General features: G+C 37.8%; 1 protein-coding gene across 1 annotated transcript in view; it reads left to right on the top strand.

Annotated features, from left to right (window-relative positions):
* Positions 1-25,671, top strand: part of ALK (ALK receptor tyrosine kinase) — a 750,864-nt gene that overhangs the window by 470,128 nt on the left and 255,065 nt on the right. The window contains exon 5 of the mRNA XM_069768364.1: positions 22,771-22,898. Coding sequence (XP_069624465.1) covers positions 22,771-22,898 — 128 coding nt within the window. The remainder of the gene's footprint in view (positions 1-22,770; positions 22,899-25,671) is intronic.

The following is a 25,671-nucleotide window of genomic DNA, read 5'->3' as shown; positions in this document are numbered from 1 at the left end:
TTTTTTGGCCACAACCATAAACATTACATTTGGAGAGAGGTCAACAAGACCTATGATGAAAGGAACACCATTCCTACTGTGAAGCACAGAGGTGGATCGCTGAAGATTTGGGGATGTGTGAGCTACAAAGGCACAGGAAACTTGGTCAAAGTTAAAGGAAAGATGAATGCAGCACGTTATCAGCAAATGCTGGAGGCAAATTTGCACTCATCAGCCCGGAAGCTGCACATGGGACGTATTTGAAAGTTCCAACATGAGAACTATACAAAACACAAGGTCAAGTTGACCGGTCATTGGTTATGCAGAACAAAGTGAAAGTTCTGGAGTGGCCATCTCAGTCTCCTGACCTCAATATCATTGAGCCACTCTGGGGAGATCTCAAGTGCGCAGTTCATGCTAGACAGCCCAGGAACTTACAGGAACTGGAGACTTGCCAAGAAGAGTGGGCAGCTTTACCATCTGAGAAAATAAAGAACCTCATCAATAACTACCACAAAAGACTTCAAGCTGTCATTGATGTTAGAGGGGGCAATACGCAGTATTAAGAAATGGGGTATGTGAACTTTTGATCAGGGTCATTTGAATGTTTTGGGCTGTCAGTATGATTTAAAAAGAGAAAACACAGTAGTTTGACAATAAATAGCTTCTTCCAACCACTAACCATTAGTGGAGAAAAAGTTTTGGTGTCATTCATATTCTCTGAAAAAAGGACAAGAAAGCAAACATTCTGCGGGGTATGTAAACTTTTGAGCACAACTGTAGGAGCAGTATTATAGTAGTTATATTCTTGTACATAGGAGCAGTATTATAGTAGTTATATTCTAGTACAGAGGAGCAGTATTATAGTAGTTATATTCTTGTACATAGGAGCAGTATTATAGTAGTTATATTCTTGTACATAGGGGCAGTATTATAGTAGTTATATTCTTGTACATAGGAGCAGTATTATAGTAGTTATATTCTTGTACATAGGGCAATATTATAGTAGTTATATTCTTGTACATAGGAGCAGTATTATAGTAGTTATATTCTTGTACATAGGAGCAGTATTATAGTAGTTATATTCTTGTATATAGGGCAATATTATAGTAGTTATATTCTTGTACAGAGGAGCAGTATTATAGTAGTTATATTCTTATACATAGGAGACAGTATTTTTTAGTAGTTATATTCTTGTATGTAGGAGGCAGTATTATAGTAGTTATATTCTTGTACATATGAGCAGTATTATAGTAGTTATATTTTTGTACATAGGAGCAGTATTATAGTAGTTATATTCTTGTACATAGGAGCAGTATTATAGTAGCTATATTCTTGTACATAGGGGGCAGTATTATAGTAGTTATATTCTTGTAAATAGGGGCAGTATTATAGTAGTTATATTTTTGTACATAGGAGCAGTATTATAGTAGTTATATTCTTGTACATAGGGGCAGTATTATAGTAGTTATATTCTTGTACAGAGGAGCAGTATTATAGCAGTTATAATCTTGTACATAGGGGCAGTATTATAGTAGTTATATTTTTGTACATAGGGGGCAGTATTATAGTAGTTATATTCTTGTACATAGGAGCAGTATTATAGTAGTTATATTCTTGTACATAGGAGCAGTATTATAATAGTTATATTCTTGTACATAGGGGCAGTATTATAGTAGTTATATTCTTGTACATAGGGGGCAGTATTATAGTAGCTATATTCTTGTACATAGGAGCAGTATTATAGTAGTTATATTCTTGTACATAGGAGCAGTATTATAGTAGTTATATTCTTGTACATAGGGGGCAGTATTATAGTAGCTATATTCTTGTACATAGGAGCAGTATTATAGTAGTTATATTCTTGTACATAGGAGCAGTATTATAGTAGTTATATTCTTGTACATAGGGGCAGTATTATAGTAGTTATATTCTTGTACATAGGGGGCAGTATTATAGTAGCTATATTCTTGTACATAGGAGCAGTATTATAGTAGTTATATTCTTGTACATAGGAGCAGTATTATAGTAGTTATATTCTTGTACATAGGGGCAGTATTATAGTAGTTATATTCTTGTACATAGGGGCAGTATTATAGTAGTTATATTCTTGTACATAGGAGCAGTATTATAGTAGTTATATTCTTGTACATAGGAGCAGTATTATAGTAGCTATATTCTTGTACATAGGGGGCAGTATTATAGTAGTTATATTCTTGTAAATAGGAGCAGTATTATAGTAGTTATATTCTTGTACATAGGGGCAGTATTATAGTAGTTATATTCTTGTACAGAGGAGCAGTATTATAGTAGTTATAATCTTGTACATAGGGGCAGTATTATAGTAGTTATATTTTTGTACATAGGGGGCAGTATTATAGTAGTTATATTCTTGTACATAGGAGCAGTATTATAGTAGTTATATTCTTGTACATAGGAGCAGTATTATAGTAGTTATATTCTTGTACATAGGGGGCAGTATTATAGTAGCTATATTCTTGTACATAGGAGCAGTATTATAGTAGTTATATTCTTGTACATAGGAGCAGTATTATAGTAGTTATATTCTTGTACATAGGGGGCAGTATTATAGTAGCTATATTCTTGTACATAGGAGCAGTATTATAGTAGTTATATTCTTGTACATAGGAGCAGTATTATAGTAGTTATATTCTTGTACATAGGGGCAGTATTATAGTAGTTATATTCTTGTACATAGGGGCAGTATTATAGTAGTTATATTTTTGTACATAGGGGGCAGTATTATAGTAGTTATATTCTTGTACATAGGAGCAGTATTATAGTAGTTACATTCTTGTACATAGGAGCAGTATTATAATAGTTATATTCTTGTACATAGGGGCAGTATTATAGTAGTTATATTCTTGTACATAGGGGGCAATATTATAGTAGCTATATTCTTGTACATAGGAGCAGTATTATAGTAGTTATATTCTTGTACATAGGAGCAGTATTATAGTAGTTATATTCTTGTACATAGGAGCAGTATTATAGTAGTTATATTCTTGTACATAGAAGCAGTATTGTAGTAGTTACATTATTGTACATAGGAGCAGTATTATAGTAGTTATATTCTTGTACATAGGGGACAGTATTATAGTAGTTATATTCTTGTACATAGGGGACAGTATTATAGTAGTTATATTCTTGTATATAGGGACAGTATTATAGTAGTTATATTCTTGTACATAGGCGCAGTATTATAGTAGTTATATTCTTGTACATAGAAGCAGTATTATAGTAGGTATATTATTGTTCATAGGGGCAGTATTATAGTAGTTATATTCTTGTACATAGGAGCAGTATTATAGTAGTTATATTCTTGTACATAGGAGCAGTATTATAGTAGCTATATTCTTGTACATAGGGGGCAGTATTATAGTAGTTATATTCTTGTAAATAGGGGCAGTATTATAGTAGTTATATTCTTGTACATAGTGGGCAGTATTATAGTAGTTATATTCTTGTACATAGGAGCAGTATTATAATAGCTATATTCCTGTACATAGGGGGCAGTATTATAGTAGTTATATTCTTGTAAATAGGGGCAGTATTATAGTAGTTATATTCTTGTACATAGGAGCAGTATTATAGTAGTTATATTTTTGTACATAGGAGCAGTATTATAGTAGTTATATTCTTGTACATAGGGGCAGTATTATAGTAGTTATATTCTTGTACAGAGGAGCAGTATTATAGTAGTTATATTTTTGTACATAGGAGCAGTATTATAGTAGTTATATTCTTGTACATAGGGGCAGTATTATAGTAGTTATATTCTTCTACATAGGAGCAGTATTATAATAGTTATATTCTTGTACATAGGGGCAGTATTATAGTAGTTATATTCTTGTACATAGGGGGCAGTATTATAGTAGCTATATTCTTGTACATAGGAGCAGTATTATAGTAGTTAAATTCTTGTACATAGGAGCAGTATTATAGTAGCTATATTCTTGTACATAGGGGGCAGTATTATAGTAGTTATATTCTTGTAAATAGGGGCAGTATTATAGTAGTTATATTCTTGTACATAGTGGGCAGTATTATAGTAGTTATATTCTTGTACATAGGAGCAGTATTATAGTAGTTATATTTTTGTACATAGGAGCAGTATTATAGTAGTTATATTCTTGTACATAGTGGGCAGTATTATAGTAGTTATATTCTTGTACATAGGGGCAGTATTATAGTAGTTATATTCTTGTACAGAGGAGCAGTATTATAGTAGTTATATTTTTGTACATAGGAGCAGTATTATAGTAGTTATATTCTTGTACAGAGGAGCAGTATTATAGTAGTTATATTTTTGTACATAGGAGCAGTATTATAGTGGTTATATTCTTGTACATAGGGGCAGTATTATAGTAGTTATATTCTTGTGCATAGGGGGCAGTATTATAGTAGTTATATTCTTGTACATAGGGGCAGTATTATAGTAGTTATATTCTTGTACATAGGGGCAGTATTATAGTAGTTATATTCTTGTACATAGGGGCAGTATTATAGAAGTTATATTCTTGTACATAGGGGCAGTATTATAGTAGTAATATTCTTGTACATAGGGGCAGTATTATAGTAGTTATATTCTTGTACATAGGGGCAGTATTATAGTAGTTATATTCTTGTACATAGGGGCAGTATTATAATAGCTATATTCCTGTACATAGGGGGCAGTATTATAGTAGTTATATTCTTGTACATAGGAGCAGTATTATAGTAGCTATATTCTTGTACATGGGGCAGTATTATAGTAGTTCTATTGTTGTACATAGTGGGCAGTAGTAAAGTAGTTATAATACCATACTGCCCCTATGTTCAGAAATATAACAGTTGATCATTTCGCCAGTATAGGTTATGACTTGTTTAGTCCTTTTATTTTTCAATACTTTTTTCTCCAAGAATTACATTACGTACGGTATACACTATATATATATATATATTTTTTTTTTTAACCTTGTTTTACCTTTCATTTTCTGATGATATAACACCTTTGAGGTTTTTGATATTAGGCTTCTCCCATCATATTATAGCAAAACTTCCAATAATTTTAGTCTTCTTATTCCGCATTTAGTAACTTTGGCACCCTTGTAGGAGATGAATAATTTACAGGCCTATTACGACTCGCAGTGTCCGCTGATCACTGATATAAACCATTTTCATCACCTTGACCAATAATGTACAAACACGCATTATGCATCCAGGTGGCCGCTATTGCAGATGTCTTAAAAGAAAGATGGCTGCCTGGTTTTCAATTACAAGGCAATGAAGGGCTGCTAATATTTTTACTCTTAGTCATTGAATGAGTCTCCTGTGTGTGTCGCTCCTGCCACAAATAATTACTAGTACCTGTGCTTTAACATAATGAAGTCGCCTTCGACGTGGAAGATTCTGGTCCTGATGGGGCTATTAACACCCGTTAGATGACTCATAATCTCCCTGGGAGGAATGAGATCATAGAAAAGGTAATGAAGATCAAATGTTATAATAACGATGACTAAGAGTAATTAGAAGTCATCAGAAAATATGATATATCAATGTCATACAGGGCAGGATTAGTGCAGAAAAAGTCCCAGAGTCTTAGATACACTTGGTGTCAGACTGAAGAACATTGGGCCGACCAGGGGATTTTATTCTGAGGGCCCACCTTTCTCCCCCACTCAAACCCCCACATCAGCTGCAAGGTTTGCCCTATGAACTCTCCTTAAGGAGAAGCCAGGGCCCACCGGAGGATTCTCCAGTTCTCTGGTGGGCCAGTCCTTCCCTGGATACACTGGACCTAACATTAAGATTGTGGGAGGAAGCAGCTTCCCTGGTAATTGTAAAACGTTTGCTGCTTATTTGCACAATACTAGCTCTCCCTAAATCTGTATTTAGTGAGCCCTCTAGTGGTGGCTGTATAACTCTGTATTCAGTGATCTCCCTCTAGTGGTGGCTGTATAAATCTGTATATAGTGAGCTCCCCCTAGTGGTGACTGTATAAATCTGTGGTGGCTGTATAAATCTGTATGTAGTGAGCTCCCTCTAGTGGTGGCTGTATAAATCTGTGGTGTCTGTATAAATCTGTATGTAGTGAGCTCCCCTAGTGGTGGCTGTATAAATCTGTGGTGGCTGTATAAATCTGTATGTAGTGAGCTCCCTCTAGTGGTGGCTGTATAAATCTGTATGTAGTGAGCTCCCCTAGTGGTGGCTGTATAAATCTGTATGTAGTGAGCTCCCCTAGTGGTAGCTGTATAAATCTGTATGTAGTGATCTCCCCCTAGTGGTGACTGTATAAATCTGTATGTAGTGAGCTCCCTCTAGTGGTGACTGTATAAATCTGTATGTAGTGAGCTCCCCCTAGTGGTGGCTGTATAAATCTGTGTGTAGTGAGCTCCCCCTAGTGGTGGCTGTATAATCTGTGTGTAGTGAGCTCCCCCTAGTGGTGACTGTATAAATCTGTATGTAGTGAGCTCCCCCTAGTGGTGGCTGTATAAATCTGTGTGTAGTGAGCTCCCCCTAGTGGTGGCTGTATAAATCTGTATGTAGTGAGCTCCCTTTAGTGGTGGCTATATAAATCTGTATGTAGTGAGCTCCCCCTAGTGGTGGCTGTATAAATCTGTATGTAGTGAGCTCCTCCTCGTGGTGGCTGTATAAATCTGTGTGTAGTGAGCTCCCCCTAGTGGTGACTATAAATCTGTGTGTAGTGAGCTCCCCCTAGTGGTGACTATAAATCTGTATGTAGTGAGCTCCCTCTAGTGGTGGCTGTATAAATCTGTATGTAGTGAGCTCCCTCTAGTGGTGGCTGTATAAATCTGTGTGTAGTGAGCTCCCCCTAGTGGTGACTATAAATCTGTATGTAGTGAGCTCCCCCTAGTGGTGGCTGTATAAATCTGTATGTAGTGAGCTCCCCCTAGTGGTGGCTGTATAAATCTGTATGTAGTGAGCTCCCCTAGTGGTGGCTGTATAAATCTGTATGTAGTGAGCTCCCCTAGTGGTGGCTGTATAAATCTGTATGTAGTGAGCTCCCCTAGTGGTGGCTGTATAAATCTGTATGTAGTGATCTCCCCCTAGTGGTGACTGTATAAATCTGTATGTAGTGAGCTCCCCCTAGTGGTGGCTGTATAATCTGTGTGTAGTGAGCTCCCCCTAGTGGTGGCTGTATAAATCTGTATGTAGCGAGCTCCCTTTAGTGGTGGCTATATAAATCTGTATGTAGTGAGCTCCCCCTAGTGGTGGCTGTATAAATCTGTATGTAGTGAGCTCCTCCTCGTGGTGGCTGTATAAATCTGTGTGTAGTGAGCTCCCCCTAGTGGTGACTATAAATCTGTATGTAGTGAGCTCCCTCTAGTGGTGGCTGTATAAATCTGTATGTAGTGAGCTCCCTCTAGTGGTGGCTGTATAAATCTGTATGTAGTGAGCTCCCTCTAGTGGTGACTGTATAATCTGTATGTAGTGAGCTCCTCTAGTGGTGACTGTATAATCTGTGTGTAGTGAGCTCCTCCTAGTGGTGGCTGTATAAATCTGTATGTAGTGAGCTCCCCCTAGTGGTGGCTGTATAAATCTGTATGTAGTGAGCTCCCCCTAGTGGTGACTATAAATCTGTATGTAGTGACCTCCCTCTAGTGGTGGCTGTATAAATCTGTATGTAGTGAGCTCCCCCTAGTGGTGGCTGTATAAATCTATATAGTGAGCCCCCTAGTGGTGACTGTATAAATCTGTATATAGTGAGCTCCCTCTAGTGGTGGCTGTATAAATCTATATAGTGAGCCCCCTAGTGGTGACTGTATAAATCTGTATATAGTGAGCTCCCTCTAGTGGTGGCTGTATAAATCTATATAGTGAGCCCCCTAGTGGTGACTACATAAATCTTTTTGTTTTGAGCATCTACTAGCAGTGGCGAAATAAATAGAAACAGTGGGGAAAATATGTATTTGATCCACTGCCGATTTTGCAAGTTTTCCCACCTACAAAGAGTGGGGAGGTCTGTAGTTTTTATCGCAGATACACTTCACCTGTGAGAAACAGAATCTAAAAATAAAAAAAACAAACTCACATTGTATGATTTTTAAATAATTAATTTGCATTTTATTGCATGAAATAAGTATTTGATGACCGACCAACCAGCAAGAATTTTGGCTGTCACAGCCCTGTTAGTTTTTCTGTAAGAAGCCGCCTACTCTGCACTCATTACCTGCATTAATTGCACCTGTTTGACCTCGTTAAAGACACCTGTCCACAGACAGAATCAATCACACTCCAATCTATCCACCATGGTCAGGACCAATGCGCTGTATACGGACACCAGGGACAAAATTAAAGCCCTTCCCAATCCTGGGATGGGCTACAGGACAATAGGCAAGGAGCTTGGCGAGAAGGCAACAACTGTTAGCACACTTAGAAAATGGAAGAAACACAAAATGATTGTCAATCTTCCTTGGTCTGGGGCTCCATGCAAGATAACACCTCATGGGGTAAGATCAGTAATCAGCCCAGAACTACACAGGAGGACCTGGTCAATTACCTAAAAAGAGCTGGGACCACAGTCTCAAACATTATCTTTTGTAACACACTACACCATCATGGATTAAAATCCTGCAGGGCACACAAGGTCCCCCTGCTCACGCCAGCACGTGTCCAGGTCTGTTTTAAGTTCATCAATGACCATCTGGATGATCCAGAGGAGCCATGGGAGAAGGTCATGTGGTCAGATGAGACCAAATTGAACTTTTTGGTATCAACTGCACTTGCCGAGTTTGTAGTAAGAAGAAGGAAGAGTACAACCCCAAAAACACCATCCCAACCGTGAAGCATGGTGGGGGAAACATCATACATTGGGGGTGCTTTTCTGCAAAGGGGACAGGAGGACTGCACCGTATTGAAGAGAACATGGATGGGGTCATGAATCGTGATATTTTGGCCAACTACCTCTTTCCTTTATAAGAGCATTCAAGATGAGTCAAGGCTGGGTCTTCCAGTATGATAATGGCCCGAAACACACAGCCAGGAAAACTATGGAGTGGCTCCGCAAGAAGCATTTCAAGTTCCTGGAATGACCCAGCCAGTCTCCAGACCTGAACCCAATAGAAAATCTTTGGTGGGAGCTGAAACTCAATGTTGCTTAGCGGCATCTCTGAAACCTGAAAAGTCTGGAGAAGATCTATATGGAGGAGGGGGCCAAAATCCCTGCTGCAGTGTGTGCAAACCGGGTCAAGAACTACAGGAAACGTCTGACCTCTGTAATTGCAAATAAAGGTTTCTGCACCAAATATTACGTTAAAAATCATACAGTGCGACTTTCTGTTTTTTATTTTTAGATTCTCTCTCTCACAGGTGAAGTGTATCTACGATAAAAATGACATAACTCTCCATTCTTTGTAGGTGGGAAAACTTGCAAAATCGGCCGTGTATCAAATACCGTACTCACTTTCCACACTGTATACTTGACTTTTCTCTAGTGATGGCTCTATGGAATCAAAAACAGTGAGCCCCCCCCCCCCCCCCCCCCAGTGGTGACTGCGGCCAGCCATAAATTGCACTATTTTCTAATTCACAAAACTATGGAGATGCCCTTACATCAATATATACAGTACTAGATGGTGGCATCAGGTATTCTAGAATATGTATGTATGTACAGTTAGGGCCAGAAATATTTGGACAGTGACACGATTTTCGCGAGTTGGGCTCTGCATGCCACCACATTGGATTTGAAATGAAACCTCTACAACAGAATTCAAGTGCAGATTGTAACATTTAATTTGAAGGGTTGAACAAAAATATCTGATAGAAAATGTAGGAATTGTACACATTTCTTTACAAACACTCCACATTTTAGGAGGTCAAAAGTAATTGGACAAATAAACATAACCCAAACAAAATATTTTTATTTTCAATATTTTGTTGCAAATCCTTTGGAGGCAATCACTGCCTTAAGTCTGGAACCCATGGACATCACCAAACGCTGGGTTTCCTCCTTCTTAATGCTTTGCCAGGCCTTTACAGCCGCAGCCTTCAGGTCTTGCTTGTTTGTGGGTCTTTCCGTCTTAAGTCTGGATTTGAGCAAGTGAAATGCATGCTCAATTGGGTTTAGATCTGGAGATTGACTTGGCCATTGCAGAATGTTCCACTTTTTGGCACTCATGAACTCCTGGGTAGCTTTGGCTGTATGCTTGGGGTCATTGTCCATCTGTACTATGAAGCGCCGTCCAATCAACTTTGCAGCATTTGGCTGAATCTGGGCTGAAAGTATATCCCGGTACACTTCAGAATTCATCCGGCTACTCTTGTCTGCTCTTATGTCATCAATAAACACAAGTGACCCAGTGCCATTGAAAGCCATGCATGCCCATGCCATCACGTTGCCTCCACCATGTTTTACAGAGGATGTGGTGTGCCTTGGATCATGTGCCATTCCCTTTCTTCTCCAAACTTTTTTCTTCCCATCATTCTGGTACAGGTTGATCTTTGTCTCATCTGTCCATAGAATACTTTTCCAGAACTGAGCTGGCTTCTTGAGGTGTTTTTCTGTCTATTTTTGGTATTGATGAATGGTTTGCATCTAGATGTGAACCCTTTGTATTTAGTGTCATGGAGTCTTCTCTTTACTGTTGACTTAGAGACAGATACACCTACTTCACTGAGAGTGTTCTGGACTTCAGTTGATGTTGTGAACGGGTTCTTCTTCACCAAATTAAGTATGCGGCGATCATCCACCACTGTTGTCATCCGTGGACGCCCAGGCCTTTTTGAGTTCCCAAGCTCACCAGTCAATTCCTTTTTTCTCAGAATGTACCCAACTGTTGATTTTGCTACTCCAAGCATGTCTGCTATCTCTCTGATGGATTTTTTCTTTTTTCAGCCTCAGGATGTTCTGCTTCACCTCAATTGAGAGTTCATTTGACCGCATGTTGTCTGCTCACAGCAACAGCTTCCAAATGCAAAACCACACACCTGGAATCCACCCCTGACCTTTTAAATACTTAATTGATTACAGGTTAACGAGGGAGACGCCTTCAGAGTTAATTGCAGCCCTTAGAGTCCATTGTCCAATTACTTTTGGTCCCTTGAAAAAGAGGACGCTATGCATTACAGAGCTATGATTCCTAAACCCTTTCTCCGATTTGGATGTGGAAACTATCATATTGCAGCTGGGAGTGTGCACTTTCAGCCCATATTATATATATAATTGTATTTCTGAACATGTTTTTGTAAACAGCTAAAATAACAAAACTTGTGTCACTGTCCAAATATTTCTGGCCCTAACTGTATGTAAAAAAAAAAACACTGCAAAGCACAAAATCCTGATGACAAAAAATCAATGTGTGTGCATGAGATTTCTGAAATCTCATAAGCTTTGCTGGTACTGTAAAAAGTAGCTGAAAATTAGCATAAAAAAACGCTAGTAAGTAAATTTTTCTATTTTAGGATTTCCGAACCATAACAATAATGGTTTCTTAGTAAAGAGTCCTTGTATCCTTAATATTGTTTTCTTTGAACTCTCTGTATTGTACAATTATCCTTCTTTTTCAGAACATCCATAGTTTGCACATTCTGATGCTTCATAATGAGATGAGCAGGATATAATCCCTCATGTAGTAGATTAGCGCCCCTAGTGGCAAGAAATGTAGTTATAGAATTTGAAACATTAGCAATTCCCTTTCATTCTTGTGTGGGAGAAAAGTTTGTTCAGCAGATAAGTTTTCCTCTGCAGTTTGTGTTTTATTACTCTCCAGGTAACGGTGATTACATTGCCGATGTTTTTTTTTTTACGGAGGATAACTGTATTTTACCACCTACTGTTTCCTAATCTGGAGCGATTCCTCTGGGGATAGGGCTTTTGCTGTTTGTGCACAGATAAGCCACTGAGGTCTTGTTCACATGTTGCACATTTTCCATGCCCGGGGTTTGGATGCAGTTTTTAATCATCAATTATACAGAGAAGTGTTAGCAGGGGCATACCTATTACAGGTGCGGGTCCTGGAGCTTAGGGGGCCCAAAAGGTTATTTTGGCCCATATGAAACACTATAATTGTCAAAAACTTGTAATAATTTGGAGATCTGTTGAAGATTTTGCAATGTAGAACTGTGTAAAATGTAGTTTTTGTTTTTATTTTTTCTCTCCGTTATAGAGATATTATGGAGATATTAGCTTGGAAAGTTTAAGCTATAGTTTATAATAAGCGGCGTGAGAGATTCTTCGCTTGGGTGGTTACTTTTTCCCCTGCATTACAGTGACCAATCATAAGCAGGCGATGCCATGCAGGAATAAAAAGTTCACACCTTTCTCTGAGCCCTGATCTTAACAGCTGCTGTGTAGTATAGAGCAGAGTGTGATTACAAATACTTCCGGATCTCCATTCAGGACAGTATCAGCGTAGGGGAGACCTACAGTTACAGACCTGTTTGGAATTACACTTAGCTTTACTATATTCTACCTCTCCCCCTTCACTGACTGTCATAAGGAGATATATGGAAGTGTTTGTAATGACACTCAGCTTTGCTATATTCTTCCTTCCTTACAATGACTGCCATGAGGGGAGATCTGGAAGTGTTTGTAATGACACTCAGCTTTACTATATTCTCCCTCCTCCCACACTGACTGCTATAAGGGGAGATATGGAAGTGTTTGTAATGACACTCAGCTTTACTATATTCTCCCTCCTCCCACACTGACTGCTATGAGGGGAGATCTGGAAGTGTTTGTAATGACACTCAGCTTTACTATATTCTCCCCCCTCCCACACTGACTGCTATGAGGGGAGATCTGGAAGTGTTTGTAATGACACTCAGCTTTGCTATATTCTCCCTCCTCCCACACTGACTGCTATGAGGGGAGATCTGGAAGTGTTTGTAATGACACTCAGCTTTACTATATTCTCCCTCCTCCCACACTGACTGCTATGAGGGGAGATCTGGAAGTGTTTGTAATGACACTCAGCTTTACTATATTCTCCCTCCTCCCACACTGACTGCTATGAGGGGAGATCTGGAAGTGTTTGTAATGACACTCAGCTTTGCTATATTCTCCCTCCTCCCACACTGACTGCTATGAGAGGAGATATGGAAGTGTTTGTAATGACAATCAGCTTTGCTATATTCTTCCTTCACTATACTGACTGCCATGAGGGGAGATCTGGAAGAGTTTATAATTAGTCATGAGCGAGTATACTCGTTGCTCCTCGCTCGGGAGATCTCCGAGTATTTTTTAGTGTTCGGAGATTACGTTTTCATCGCCTCTGCTGAATGATTTACAGCTACTACCCAGGCTGAGTACATGTGGGGGTTGCCTGGTTGCTAGGGAATCCTCACATGTACTCAGCCTGGCTAGTAGCTGTAAATCATTCAGCTGCCGCGATGAAAACTAAATCTCCGAACACTAACAAATACTCGGAGATCACCTGAGCGTGCTCCAGAAAACCCGAGCAACGAGTATATTCGTTCATCACTAATCTGCAGCTATAGTGCTGGCAGAATAATGATGAAGAGGAATTCTGAAAGTTAGTGAATGGCAAGTTGCAGAGCATGAGTGTTGCTAACGTCCTCTTCTGTACGTGTAGCCCTTTAATGTGCGTCGTTCTAGGGAAAAGCTCAAATTTATTAAAAGGAGTATTTGCTCCCCAATAAGTAGCAGACAAGTCCAGTTTGTTTCTAGCGTCTCTCTTTAATTCCAGCGCATAAATATGAATCTCCTTAGGAGTCCGGAGTTATCTGATAATTGTCTCCGACCACTTCTGGTCCTTCCACCCTGAGTAAGAACTTTCACAGAATACATAATGAAGGAGTCACTCCGGCACCGGCACTTATTAATACTTTGTAGTCATTACACCCACAATATGGCCACTGTGGATACTACCCAGTGCACTTAATTGGTTAATTACGCATCAATTAGAAAAATATTAAAGCTTTGGCAGGAGCGGAGCCCCGGAGCAGTGGACAGCTGGGCCTCCGATAATGAGTTTTGCAATTCATTTACTTGTGTCACTGAGTAATAAACAAGCAGATTCCGATGTTTGTTATCGGGTGATTATTATGTGATGGCTACAAGCGAGGAGGAGGAGGATGATGGAGGGATTGGGGGGTGAGGTGCGGTAGATAGTGGGGAACAAGTGAAAAAGAGCGTCCTATGTCCTTACTATTGCATGACACCCTTCCTACTCCTCATCCAGGCATGCATCAATGTAAAGGTTGACCCAACCCTTAAAAAAGGGACCCTAGGTGGACCCCCAAAAATCTCGAAAATGAAAGGGCTGCAGGACAAATACGTAGCTGCATTCTCTTCGAACTTTTCCCTGCACTGCGCCTTCTCGACTACTTGGCCTGGCGGGGGGCTGCTGCCAGTCCCGATCACTGGAATGGAGTGGTGTTGCCGTTCCCTGCGCAGTGGGGCTTAAGTACACCGCTGCAAGAACGGAAGTGCAGCTCTAAATCAGTACAGCAACCGCAGGATAGTGGGGTATTAGAAGCTGGACCCTCAACTCATAAAGCTGCACCCTAGTGATGAGAGTAGCCCATTATCCATAGGGGACGTCTGGCTGTAAATCTCTACACTGATACATTGGAATAGGCCCCTGCTCAGATGTGTGGACAGGACTATGAATCTAAATACAAAGAGCAAGATAAACCTCTTACTAGAAAGGAGCAGCACATGAAAAGCAGTATTAAGCAGTGTAGCTGTGAATCCAACATTAGGGTGAGTTAAAACTGTTGCTAGAAATCAGGAACATAGAGACATGATACAGTGGTGCTGAGTAGCGTAAATATGAATCCAATATGAATCCAACACTGGTGACATAAAACACATACTAGAAAGCAGTACGATGGACATTATTCAGCAGTACTAAGCAGGGTAGCTGTGAATCCAGCAACACTGAAACAGTATCTTTTATCTCCTCTTTTGCTTTCTCCTCTTACCCTTTCCGTAGATTTCAATAGGCAGCTGTATTCTTATCCCTCACTGTGCTGGCAGTCCATAATGTCTGGAGCAAAAGGATTTTTAGCCAATTTTTCAATGTGAATGCTGAGGGTAGGAGGCCCTCGGGAAGTGAAGAAGTGGCAGATATATTTGCTTGTTATATAGATTTATGCAAAGTTTGTTAAAACGACAGTGACCATTAAAAATGGATTTTTCACTATTATATCCAACTAAAACTTCAAGGAACAGAAAATGTATATGACTGCAGTGAGTATACCTACCACTAGGTGGAGCTTTACATTAGTGGACTGAGAGCAAGTGATTGGTGATGATCAGTGCTGTGTGCACACCATGTGGTCATAGAGGGTATTACAGCCAAAAAGAATGCAGGATGATGAAATGAACTACAAATCTGTGTTAACCTAAAAAATGAGTTCAGAAATTACTGCTAACCCGATATAAGTGATCATATTTGTGCCCTAATAGATCAGAGCTGCAGTTTAAACCATGAAGGAAGGAAGAAAAAATAGAACAAAAATCAGTGTAGGACAATTAGCTGCAGATAGTGAGACCATAACTGGAGTTTATTTATTGCATTAGAGTAAAACATCCAGAAAATAATATTTATGTTATAGATCACAGGAACTAATAAATGTAATTCTACTAAATCATTATGTTGCACTTATACTCAAAAACGCTTTTAAATAGGTTAAAAATAATAATAATAATAATAATTATAATAGTTTCACTATAAAATTATTTTCTACCAATCGCAAGCCGGTATGAAGTGATGTCCACATGAAGGTCGCCCTAAAGTCTGCAGCAAGAAGAGTCATCAGATTAATGTGCAGTTTATTTCCCCTCCATAAGTATCATTCATTTCAATGGCGTCCTTCAGAATTTATATCTGGTCGCCATCTTGTTACTTTCTGACCTGACCTGTTATATGTATTTTAACTTTTTTTTTCTTTTGCATTAAAGTGCAGCGTCAGCGACTTGTAAAAGTAATCCCGGAGAGTGCGCTGATTTGAGCAATCTCCATACAAACAAAACCTTTTAAAATAACAATTATTTATGAGGCTCAGGGCACAAGGCAGGAAAACCAATAGAAAATTATAATGAACAAGTAACCACTTAACGAGAGGAATATAGTAACAGTGTTACACAGGATTTATACGCGAAGCTGCAAAATAACGGAGGAAACTTCACCTGAACAGGACTATATCTACCATAATACTGCCCCACACACAGGGATATAACTATTATAATACTGCCCCTATGTATAAGAATATAACTACTATAATACTGCCCCTATGTACAAGAATATAACTGCTATAATACTGCTCCTATGTACAAGAATATAACTACTATAATACTGCTCCTATGTACAAGAATATAACTACTATAATACTGCCTCATATCTACAGAAATATAACTACTATAATACTGCCCCCTATGTACAAGAATATAACTACTATAATACTGCTCCTATGTACAAGAATATAACTACTATAATACTGCACCTATGTACAAGAATATAACTACTATAATATTGCCCCTATGTACAAGAATATAACTACTATAATACTGCTCCTATGTACAAGAATATAACTACTATAATACTGCTCCTATGTACAAGAATATAATTACTATAATACTGCTCCTATGTACAAGAATATAACTACTATAATACTGCCTCATATCTACAGAAATATAACTACTATAATACTGCCCCTATGTACAAGAATATAACTACTATAAAACTGCTCCTATGTACAAGAATATAACTACTATAATACTGCTCCTATGTACAAGAATATAACTACTATAATACTGCCTCATATCTACAGAAATATAGCTACTATAATACTGCCCCTATGTACAAGAATATAACTACTATAATACTGTTCCTATGTACAAGAATATAACTACTATAATACTGCTCCTATGTACAAGAATATAACTACTATAATACTGCTCCTATGTACAAGAATATAACTACTATAATACTGCCTCATATCTACAGAAATATAACTACTATAATACTGCCCCTATGTACAAGAATATAACTACTATAATACTGCTCCTATGTACAAGAATATAACTACTATAATACTGCTCCTATGTACAAGAATATAACTACTATAATACTGCCTCATATCTACAGAAATATAACTACTATAATACTGCCGCTATGTACAAGAATATAACTACTATAATACTGCCCCCTATGTACAAGAATATAACTACTATAATACTGCTCCTATGTACAAGAATATAACTACTATAATACTGCTCCTATATACAAGAATATAACTACTATAATACTGCTCCTATGTACAAGAATATAACTACTATAATACCGCCCCTATGTACAAGAATATAACTACTATAATACTAACCCTATGTACAAGAAAAAAACTACTATAATACTAACCCTATGTACAAGAATATAACTACTATAATACTGCTCCTATGTATAACAATATAACTACTATAATACTGCTCCTATGTACAGAAATATAACTACTATAATACTGCCCCTATGTACAAGAATATAGCTACTATAATACTGCCCCTATGTACAAGAATATAACTACTATAATACTGCTCCTATGTACAAGAATATAACTACTATAATACTGCCCCTATGTACAAGAATATAACTACTATAATACTGCCCCTATGTACAAGAATATAACTACTATAATACTGCCCCTATGTACAAGAATATAACTACTATAATACTGCTCCTATGTACAAGAATATAACTGCTATAATACTGCTCCTATGTACAAGAATATAACTACTATAATACTACCCCTATGTACAAGAATATAACTACTATAATACTGTCCCTATGTACAAGAATATAATTACTATAATACTGCTCCTATGTACAAGAATATAACTACTATAATACTGCTCCTATGTACAAGAATATAACTACTATAATACTGCCCCTATGTAAAAGAATATAACTACTATAATACTGCTCCTATGTACAAGAATATAACTACTATAATACTGCTCCTATGTACAAGAATATAACTAATATAATACTGCTCCTATGTACAGGAATATAACTACTATAATACTGCCCCTATGTACAGGAATATAACTACTATAATACTGCCCCTATGTACAGGAATATAACTACTATAATACTGCCCCTATGTACAATAATATAACTACTATAATCCTGCTCCTATGTACAGGAATATAACTACTATAATACTGCTCCTATGTACAAGAATGTAACTACTATAATACTGCTCCTATGTACAAGAATATAACTACTATAATACTGCCCCTATGTACAAGAATATAACTACTATAATACTGCTCCTATGTACAAGAATATAACTACTATAATACTGCCCCTATGTACAAGAATATAATTACTATAATACTGCTCCTATGTACAAGAATATAACTACTATAATACTGCTCCTATGTACAAGAATATAACTACTATAATACTGCCCCTATGTACAAGAATATAACTACTATAATACTGCTCCTATGTACAAGAATATAACTACTATAATACTGCTCCTATGTACAAGAATATAACTACTATAATACTGCCCCTATGTACAGGAATATAACTACTATAATACTGCCCCTATGTACAGGAATATAACTACTATAATACTGCCCCTATGTACAGGAATATAACTACAATAATACTGCCCCTATGTACAATAATATAACTACTATAATATTGCTCCTATGTACAAGAATATAACTACTATAATACTGACCCTATGTACAATAATATAACTACTATAATACTGCCCCTATGTACAAGAATATAACTACTATAATACTGCTCCATATGTACAAGAATATAACTACTATAATACTGTCTCCTATGTACAAGAATATAACTACTATAATACTGCTCCTATGTACAAGAATATAACTACTATAATACTGCCCCTATGTACAGGAATATAACTACTGTAATACTGCCCCCTATGTACAGGAATATAACTACTATAATACTGCTCCTATGTACAAGAATATAACTACTATAATACTGCTCCCTATATACAAGAATATAACTACTATAATACTGCCCCTATGTACAGGAATATAACTACTATAATACTGCCCCTATGTACAGGAATATAAATACTATAATACTGCCCCTATGTACAGGAATATAACTACAATAATACTGCCCCTATGTACAATAATATAACTACTATAATATTGCTCCTATGTACAAGAATATAACTACTATAATACTGACCCTATGTACAATAATATAACTACTATAATACTGCCCCTATGTACAAGAATATAACTACTATAATACTGCTCCATATGTACAAGAATATAACTACTATAATACTGTCTCCTATGTACAAGAATATAACTACTATAATACTGCTCCTATGTACAAGAATATAACTACTATAATACTGCTCCTATGTACAGGAATATACCGTAACTACTATAATACTGCCCCTATGTACAGGAATATAACTACTATAATACTGCCCCTATGTACAGGAATATAACTACTATAATACTGCCCCTATGTACAATAATATAACTACTATAATATTGCTCCTATGTACAAGAATATAACTACTATAATACTGACCCTATGTACAATAATATAACTACTATAATACTGCCCCTATGTACAAGAATATAACTACTATAATCCTGCTCCTATGTACAGGAATATAACTACTATAATACTGCTCCTATGTACAAGAATGTAACTACTATAATACTGCTCCTATGTACAAGAATATAACTACTATAATACTGCCCCTATGTACAAGAATATAACTACTATAATACTGCTCCTATGTACAAGAATATAACTACTATAATACTGCCCCTATGTACAAGAATATAATTACTATAATACTGCTCCTATGTACAAGAATATAACTACTATAATACTGCTCCTATGTACAAGAATATAACTACTATAATACTGCCCCTATGTACAAGAATATAACTACTATAATACTGCTCCTATGTACAAGAATATAACTACTATAATACTGCTCCTATGTACAAGAATATAACTACTATAATACTGCCCCTATGTACAGGAATATAACTACTATAATACTGCCCCTATGTACAGGAATATAACTACTATAATACTGCCCCTATGTACAGGAATATAACTACAATAATACTGCCCCTATGTACAATAATATAACTACTATAATATTGCTCCTATGTACAAGAATATAACTACTATAATACTGACCCTATGTACAATAATATAACTACTATAATACTGCCCCTATGTACAAGAATATAACTACTATAATACTGCTCCATATGTACAAGAATATAACTACTATAATACTGTCTCCTATGTACAAGAATATAACTACTATAATACTGCTCCTATGTACAAGAATATAACTACTATAATACTGCCCCTATGTACAGGAATATAACTACTGTAATACTGCCCCCTATGTACAGGAATATAACTACTATAATACTGCTCCTATGTACAAGAATATAACTACTATAATACTGCTCCCTATATACAAGAATATAACTACTATAATACTGCCCCTATGTACAGGAATATAACTACTATAATACTGCCCCTATGTACAGGAATATAAATACTATAATACTGCCCCTATGTACAGGAATATAACTACAATAATACTGCCCCTATGTACAATAATATAACTACTATAATATTGCTCCTATGTACAAGAATATAACTACTATAATACTGACCCTATGTACAATAATATAACTACTATAATACTGCCCCTATGTACAAGAATATAACTACTATAATACTGCTCCATATGTACAAGAATATAACTACTATAATACTGTCTCCTATGTACAAGAATATAACTACTATAATACTGCTCCTATGTACAAGAATATAACTACTATAATACTGCTCCTATGTACAGGAATATACCGTAACTACTATAATACTGCCCCTATGTACAGGAATATAACTACTATAATACTGCCCCTATGTACAGGAATATAACTACTATAATACTGCCCCTATGTACAATAATATAACTACTATAATATTGCTCCTATGTACAAGAATATAACTACTATAATACTGACCCTATGTACAATAATATAACTACTATAATACTGCCCCTATGTACAAGAATATAACTACTATAATCCTGCTCCTATGTACAGGAATATAACTACTATAATACTGCTCCTATGTACAAGAATGTAACTACTATAATACTGATCCTATGTACAAGAATATAACTACTATAATACTGCCCCTATGTACAAGAATATAACTACTATAATACTGCTCCTATGTACAAGAATATAACTACTATAATACTGCCCCTATGTACAAGAATATAATTACTATAATACTGCTCCTATGTACAAGAATATAACTACTATAATACTGCTCCTATGTACAAGAATATAACTACTATAATACTGCCCCTATGTACAAGAATATAACTACTATAATACTGCTCCATATGTACAAGAATATAACTACTATAATACTGTCTCTTATGTACAAGAATATAACTACTATAATACTGCTCCTATGTACAAGAATATAACTACTATAATACTGCCCCTATGTACAGGAATATAACTACTATAATACTGCCCCCTATGTACAGGAATATAACTACTATAATACTGCTCCTATGTACAAGAATATAACTACTATAATACTGCTCCCTATATACAAGAATATAACTACTATAATACTGCTCCTATGTACAAGAATATAACTACTATAATACTGCTCCTATGTACAAGAATATAACTACTATAATACTGCCCCTATGTACAAGAATATAACTACTATAATACTGCCCCTATGTACAAGAATATAACTACTATAATACTGCTCCTATGTACAAGAATATAACTACTATAATACTGCCCCTATGTACAAGAATATAACTACTATAATACTGCTCCTATGTACAAGAATATAACTACTATAATACTGCCCCTATGTACAAGAATATAACTACTATAATACTGCTCCTATGTACAGGAATATAACTACTATAATACTGCTCCATATGTACAAGAATATAACTACTATAATACTGTCTCCTATGTACAAGAATATAACTACTATAATACTGCTCCATATGTACAAGAATGTAACTACTATAATACTGCTCCTATGTACAAGAATATAACTACTATAATACTGCTCCTATGTACAAGAATATAACTACTATAATACTGCCCCTATGTACAGGAATATAACTACTATAATACTGTCCCTATGTACAAGAATATAACTACTATAATACTGCTCCTATGTACGGGAATATACCTCCTATAATACTGCCCCTATGTACAGGAATATACCTCCTATGATACGGATTACATTGTATTGTGTCTGGTGAATAATGTGAGTCTGTCTTAGTTCTTTCCTTTAACCTAATTCTCGTTCTCAGCTCTCAGACTGTCAGGGGATGGATGGACGCTGCACACAGACTTGTGATTTAACCACTGAACACATCCTCTGTTTAATAATTGTACATTACAGACTTTGCCTGTGTCCCTGGGGCCGGGTTCTCTGTGACTCTTTGCATCATCAGGACATATATGTATTGGGAAGAATAGCCTCTGTGTTCAGGAATTAAAGGGCCAGCATGCATTCTGCTGGTAAGGACCTGATGAGATTAGGGGGGTGATTGCTGCTGTTTTTGCTACAGGGAAACTCATTCACAAAGTTCCAAAACCTAGAAGGACGTTGCCCAATGCAGACCATGCTGCTGAGCTGCCATCATGGTGGCTCGGTGGCCATGTGGGCCACGTCCGACGTGGAGAAGAACCGCCTGCGTTCTCATCAGCCTTTCCCTCTTGTCTCTTTTTCTCTTTTCTACTGAACACAGATGGGCGACTGTTGGGGGACACGTTGGATACAGAATGAAACCCTTCCGGATATCTCTGGATTATGTGGATGAAAGGGGCCCGAGCGTCGCTGCTCTAGATGCCTTCACTATGAAAAACTGCACAAAAGGTAATTAACCCCTGATTATCAGCCACCAGGCAGTCCGTCACTTTCTTTCCATGATACTTATTTATTTAAAATGATTTTGTTTTAATACTCAGAGAAAACAATTTGTTATAAGTCGTTTGCTGAAATAATCTGTGTAGTGATGTTGTTTAAAAGGATTTAGTGGGCAAATTACATTTTAAAGAGGAAGATCCGTTCTACGACTTTTTCGATTTTTATATTTTATAATCTTATATTTTGTATTTCAAATCTTCACCACATTAGAAATCCAGGTTTACTGTCAGTGAATGAGGACGCGCTTGTTTCCACTCATTCCTGCTATCAGCTGAGAAGTGGATACAATTGTATCTGAGCTATCCACTCCATATCTCTCTGGTAGTTTGCTACATTGTATCAGTCTGCAGTCACAGGGCATTGTATAGACTGGGTACAATTGCTCCATCTTCTGCAGGACTCGCTGTGTACAGGATTACTGATTCCTCATTCACTGACAGCAAGCAAATAGTGGCTCTGACTAATGATATGGAATTGTAACGAGAATAAATGCTACTGCCCTGCAGGGGAGGATTAAGGGTAGCCAGGGTCCCGGGCTGTTCAGACACTGTGGGCCCCCCGGTCATGTGACGGGGTCATCATATACCTGAACCAGATTATTCCAGAAAAATAGTTGCTGTATGAAACTATAGCCTGTCAAACATCCATTGATCTAGTCAATTTACCCTTCAGTTAGGAAGAAAAAAAACACAATACTATCATCATAAGTGCCAGTATGCACATGAGATCTGTACTTAGTATGCAGTGTCTGTGTACAGGTAATACAGAGATCACTGGTGACATTGTACACAGGACCTCTGTATATAGTATACAGTGTATAGTGTCAGTGTATAGGTAACACTGACTCACCAGTGACGTCTCTAGGTGAAGTCCTTCATCTTTCATCCAGCACAGACCGCCATCACTTCATCCAGCCAGGACTCGTCTCTGCAGGAAATAACACAGTTATCTCGAGCTCCGCTTGCAGAACACATTACTTAATTTTTCACAACTTCTACATTTCACCACATAAAGAAAAAGAGACGACATAGTGTCACTCTACACAGTAACAGGACCGCCCCATGTCCTCAAAAAATAAAATAAATACATCACTGCAGTAATAATATCCCTTAATTAGCCCCTATAGTAATAATATCCCCCATCCTGGCCCCGTGTGTCTCATTCCTGGCTTCAGCCATATGTTCTCCCATCCTGCCCTCATGAGTATCCATCCTGCCCCATATGATCTCCCCATCCTGCCCCATCTGTCTCCATCATATCCATCCTGCCCCATGATCCTGCACGATCTGTCTCCAATCCTGCCCCATGTCTTTCATTCTGCCCCGTGTCTCCAATCATGCCCTGTATCTACATTCTGCCCATGACTCCAGTCCTGCCCCATCTGTCTCTAGTCCTGCCCCCAGTGTGTCCAGCAATCTGCCTGTTATGGCTGGCAATCAGGCAACAAAGCGTGCAGTAATCAGCGCACATACAGAGATCTGGCAATAACCAAAAACAATAGGACGAGCTCTGAGACGTGGAATCTCTGTAGACTGCAGTACCTGATCTATCCTCACACAACTATAAGCAGCAGTGGATTGCGCCTAACAACTACCTATGCAACTCGGCACTGCCTGAGGAGCTGACTAGCCTGAAGATAGAAATACAAGCCTGACTTACCTCAGAGAAATACCCCAAAGGAATAGGCAGCCCCCCACATATAATGACTGTTAGCAAGATGAAAAGACAAACGTAGGAATGAAATAGATTCAGCAAAGTGAGGCCCGATATTCTAGACAGAGCGAGGATAGCAAAGAGAACTATGCAGTCTACAAAAAACCCTAAAACGAAAACCACGCAAAGGGGCAAAAAGACCCACCGTGCCGAACTAACAGCACGGCGGTGCACCCCTCTGCTTCTCAGAGCTTCCAGCAAAAGACAATAGCAAGCTGGACAGAAAAAAACAGAAAACAAACTAGAAGCACTTATCTAGCAGAGCAGCAGGCCCAAGGAAAGATGCAGTAGCTCAGATCCAACACTGGAACATTGACAAGGAGCAAGGAAGACAGACTCAGGTGGAGCTAAATAGCAAGGCAGCCAACGAGCTCACCAAAACACCTGAGGGAGGAAGCCCAGAGACTGCAATACCACTTGTGACCACAGAAGTGAACTCAGCCACAGAATTCACAACAGTACCCCCCCCTTGAGGAGGGGTCACCGAACCCTCACCAGAACCCCCAGGCCGACCAGGATGAGCCACATGAAAGGCACGAACAAGATCTGGGGCATGGACATCAGAGGCAAAAACCCAGGAATTATCTTCCTGAGCATAACCCTTCCATTTGACCAGATACTGGAGTTTCCGTCTAGAGACACGAGAATCCAAAATCTTCTCCACAATATACTCCAATTCCCCCTCCACCAAAACAGGGGCAGGAGGCTCCACAGATGGAACCATAGGTGCCACGTATCTCCTCAACAACGACCTATGGAATACATTATGTATGGAAAAGGAGTCTGGGAGGGTCAGACGAAAAGACACCGGATTGAGAATCTCAGAAATCCTATACGGACCAATAAAACGAGGTTTAAATTTAGGAGAGGAAACCTTCATAGGAATATGACGAGAAGATAACCAAACCAAATCCCCAACACGAAGTCGGGGTCCCACACAGCGTCTGCGATTAGCGAAAAGCTGAGCCTTCTCCTGGGACAAGGTCAAATTGTCCACTACCTGAGTCCA

The sequence above is a fragment of the Ranitomeya imitator genome, chromosome 5 (assembly GCF_032444005.1).
Source record: "Ranitomeya imitator isolate aRanImi1 chromosome 5, aRanImi1.pri, whole genome shotgun sequence".
NCBI classification, from domain to species: Eukaryota; Metazoa; Chordata; class Amphibia; order Anura; family Dendrobatidae; genus Ranitomeya; species Ranitomeya imitator.
Note: the sequence above shows the minus strand (reverse complement) of the source record. Positions and strands in the feature narration are given on the sequence as shown.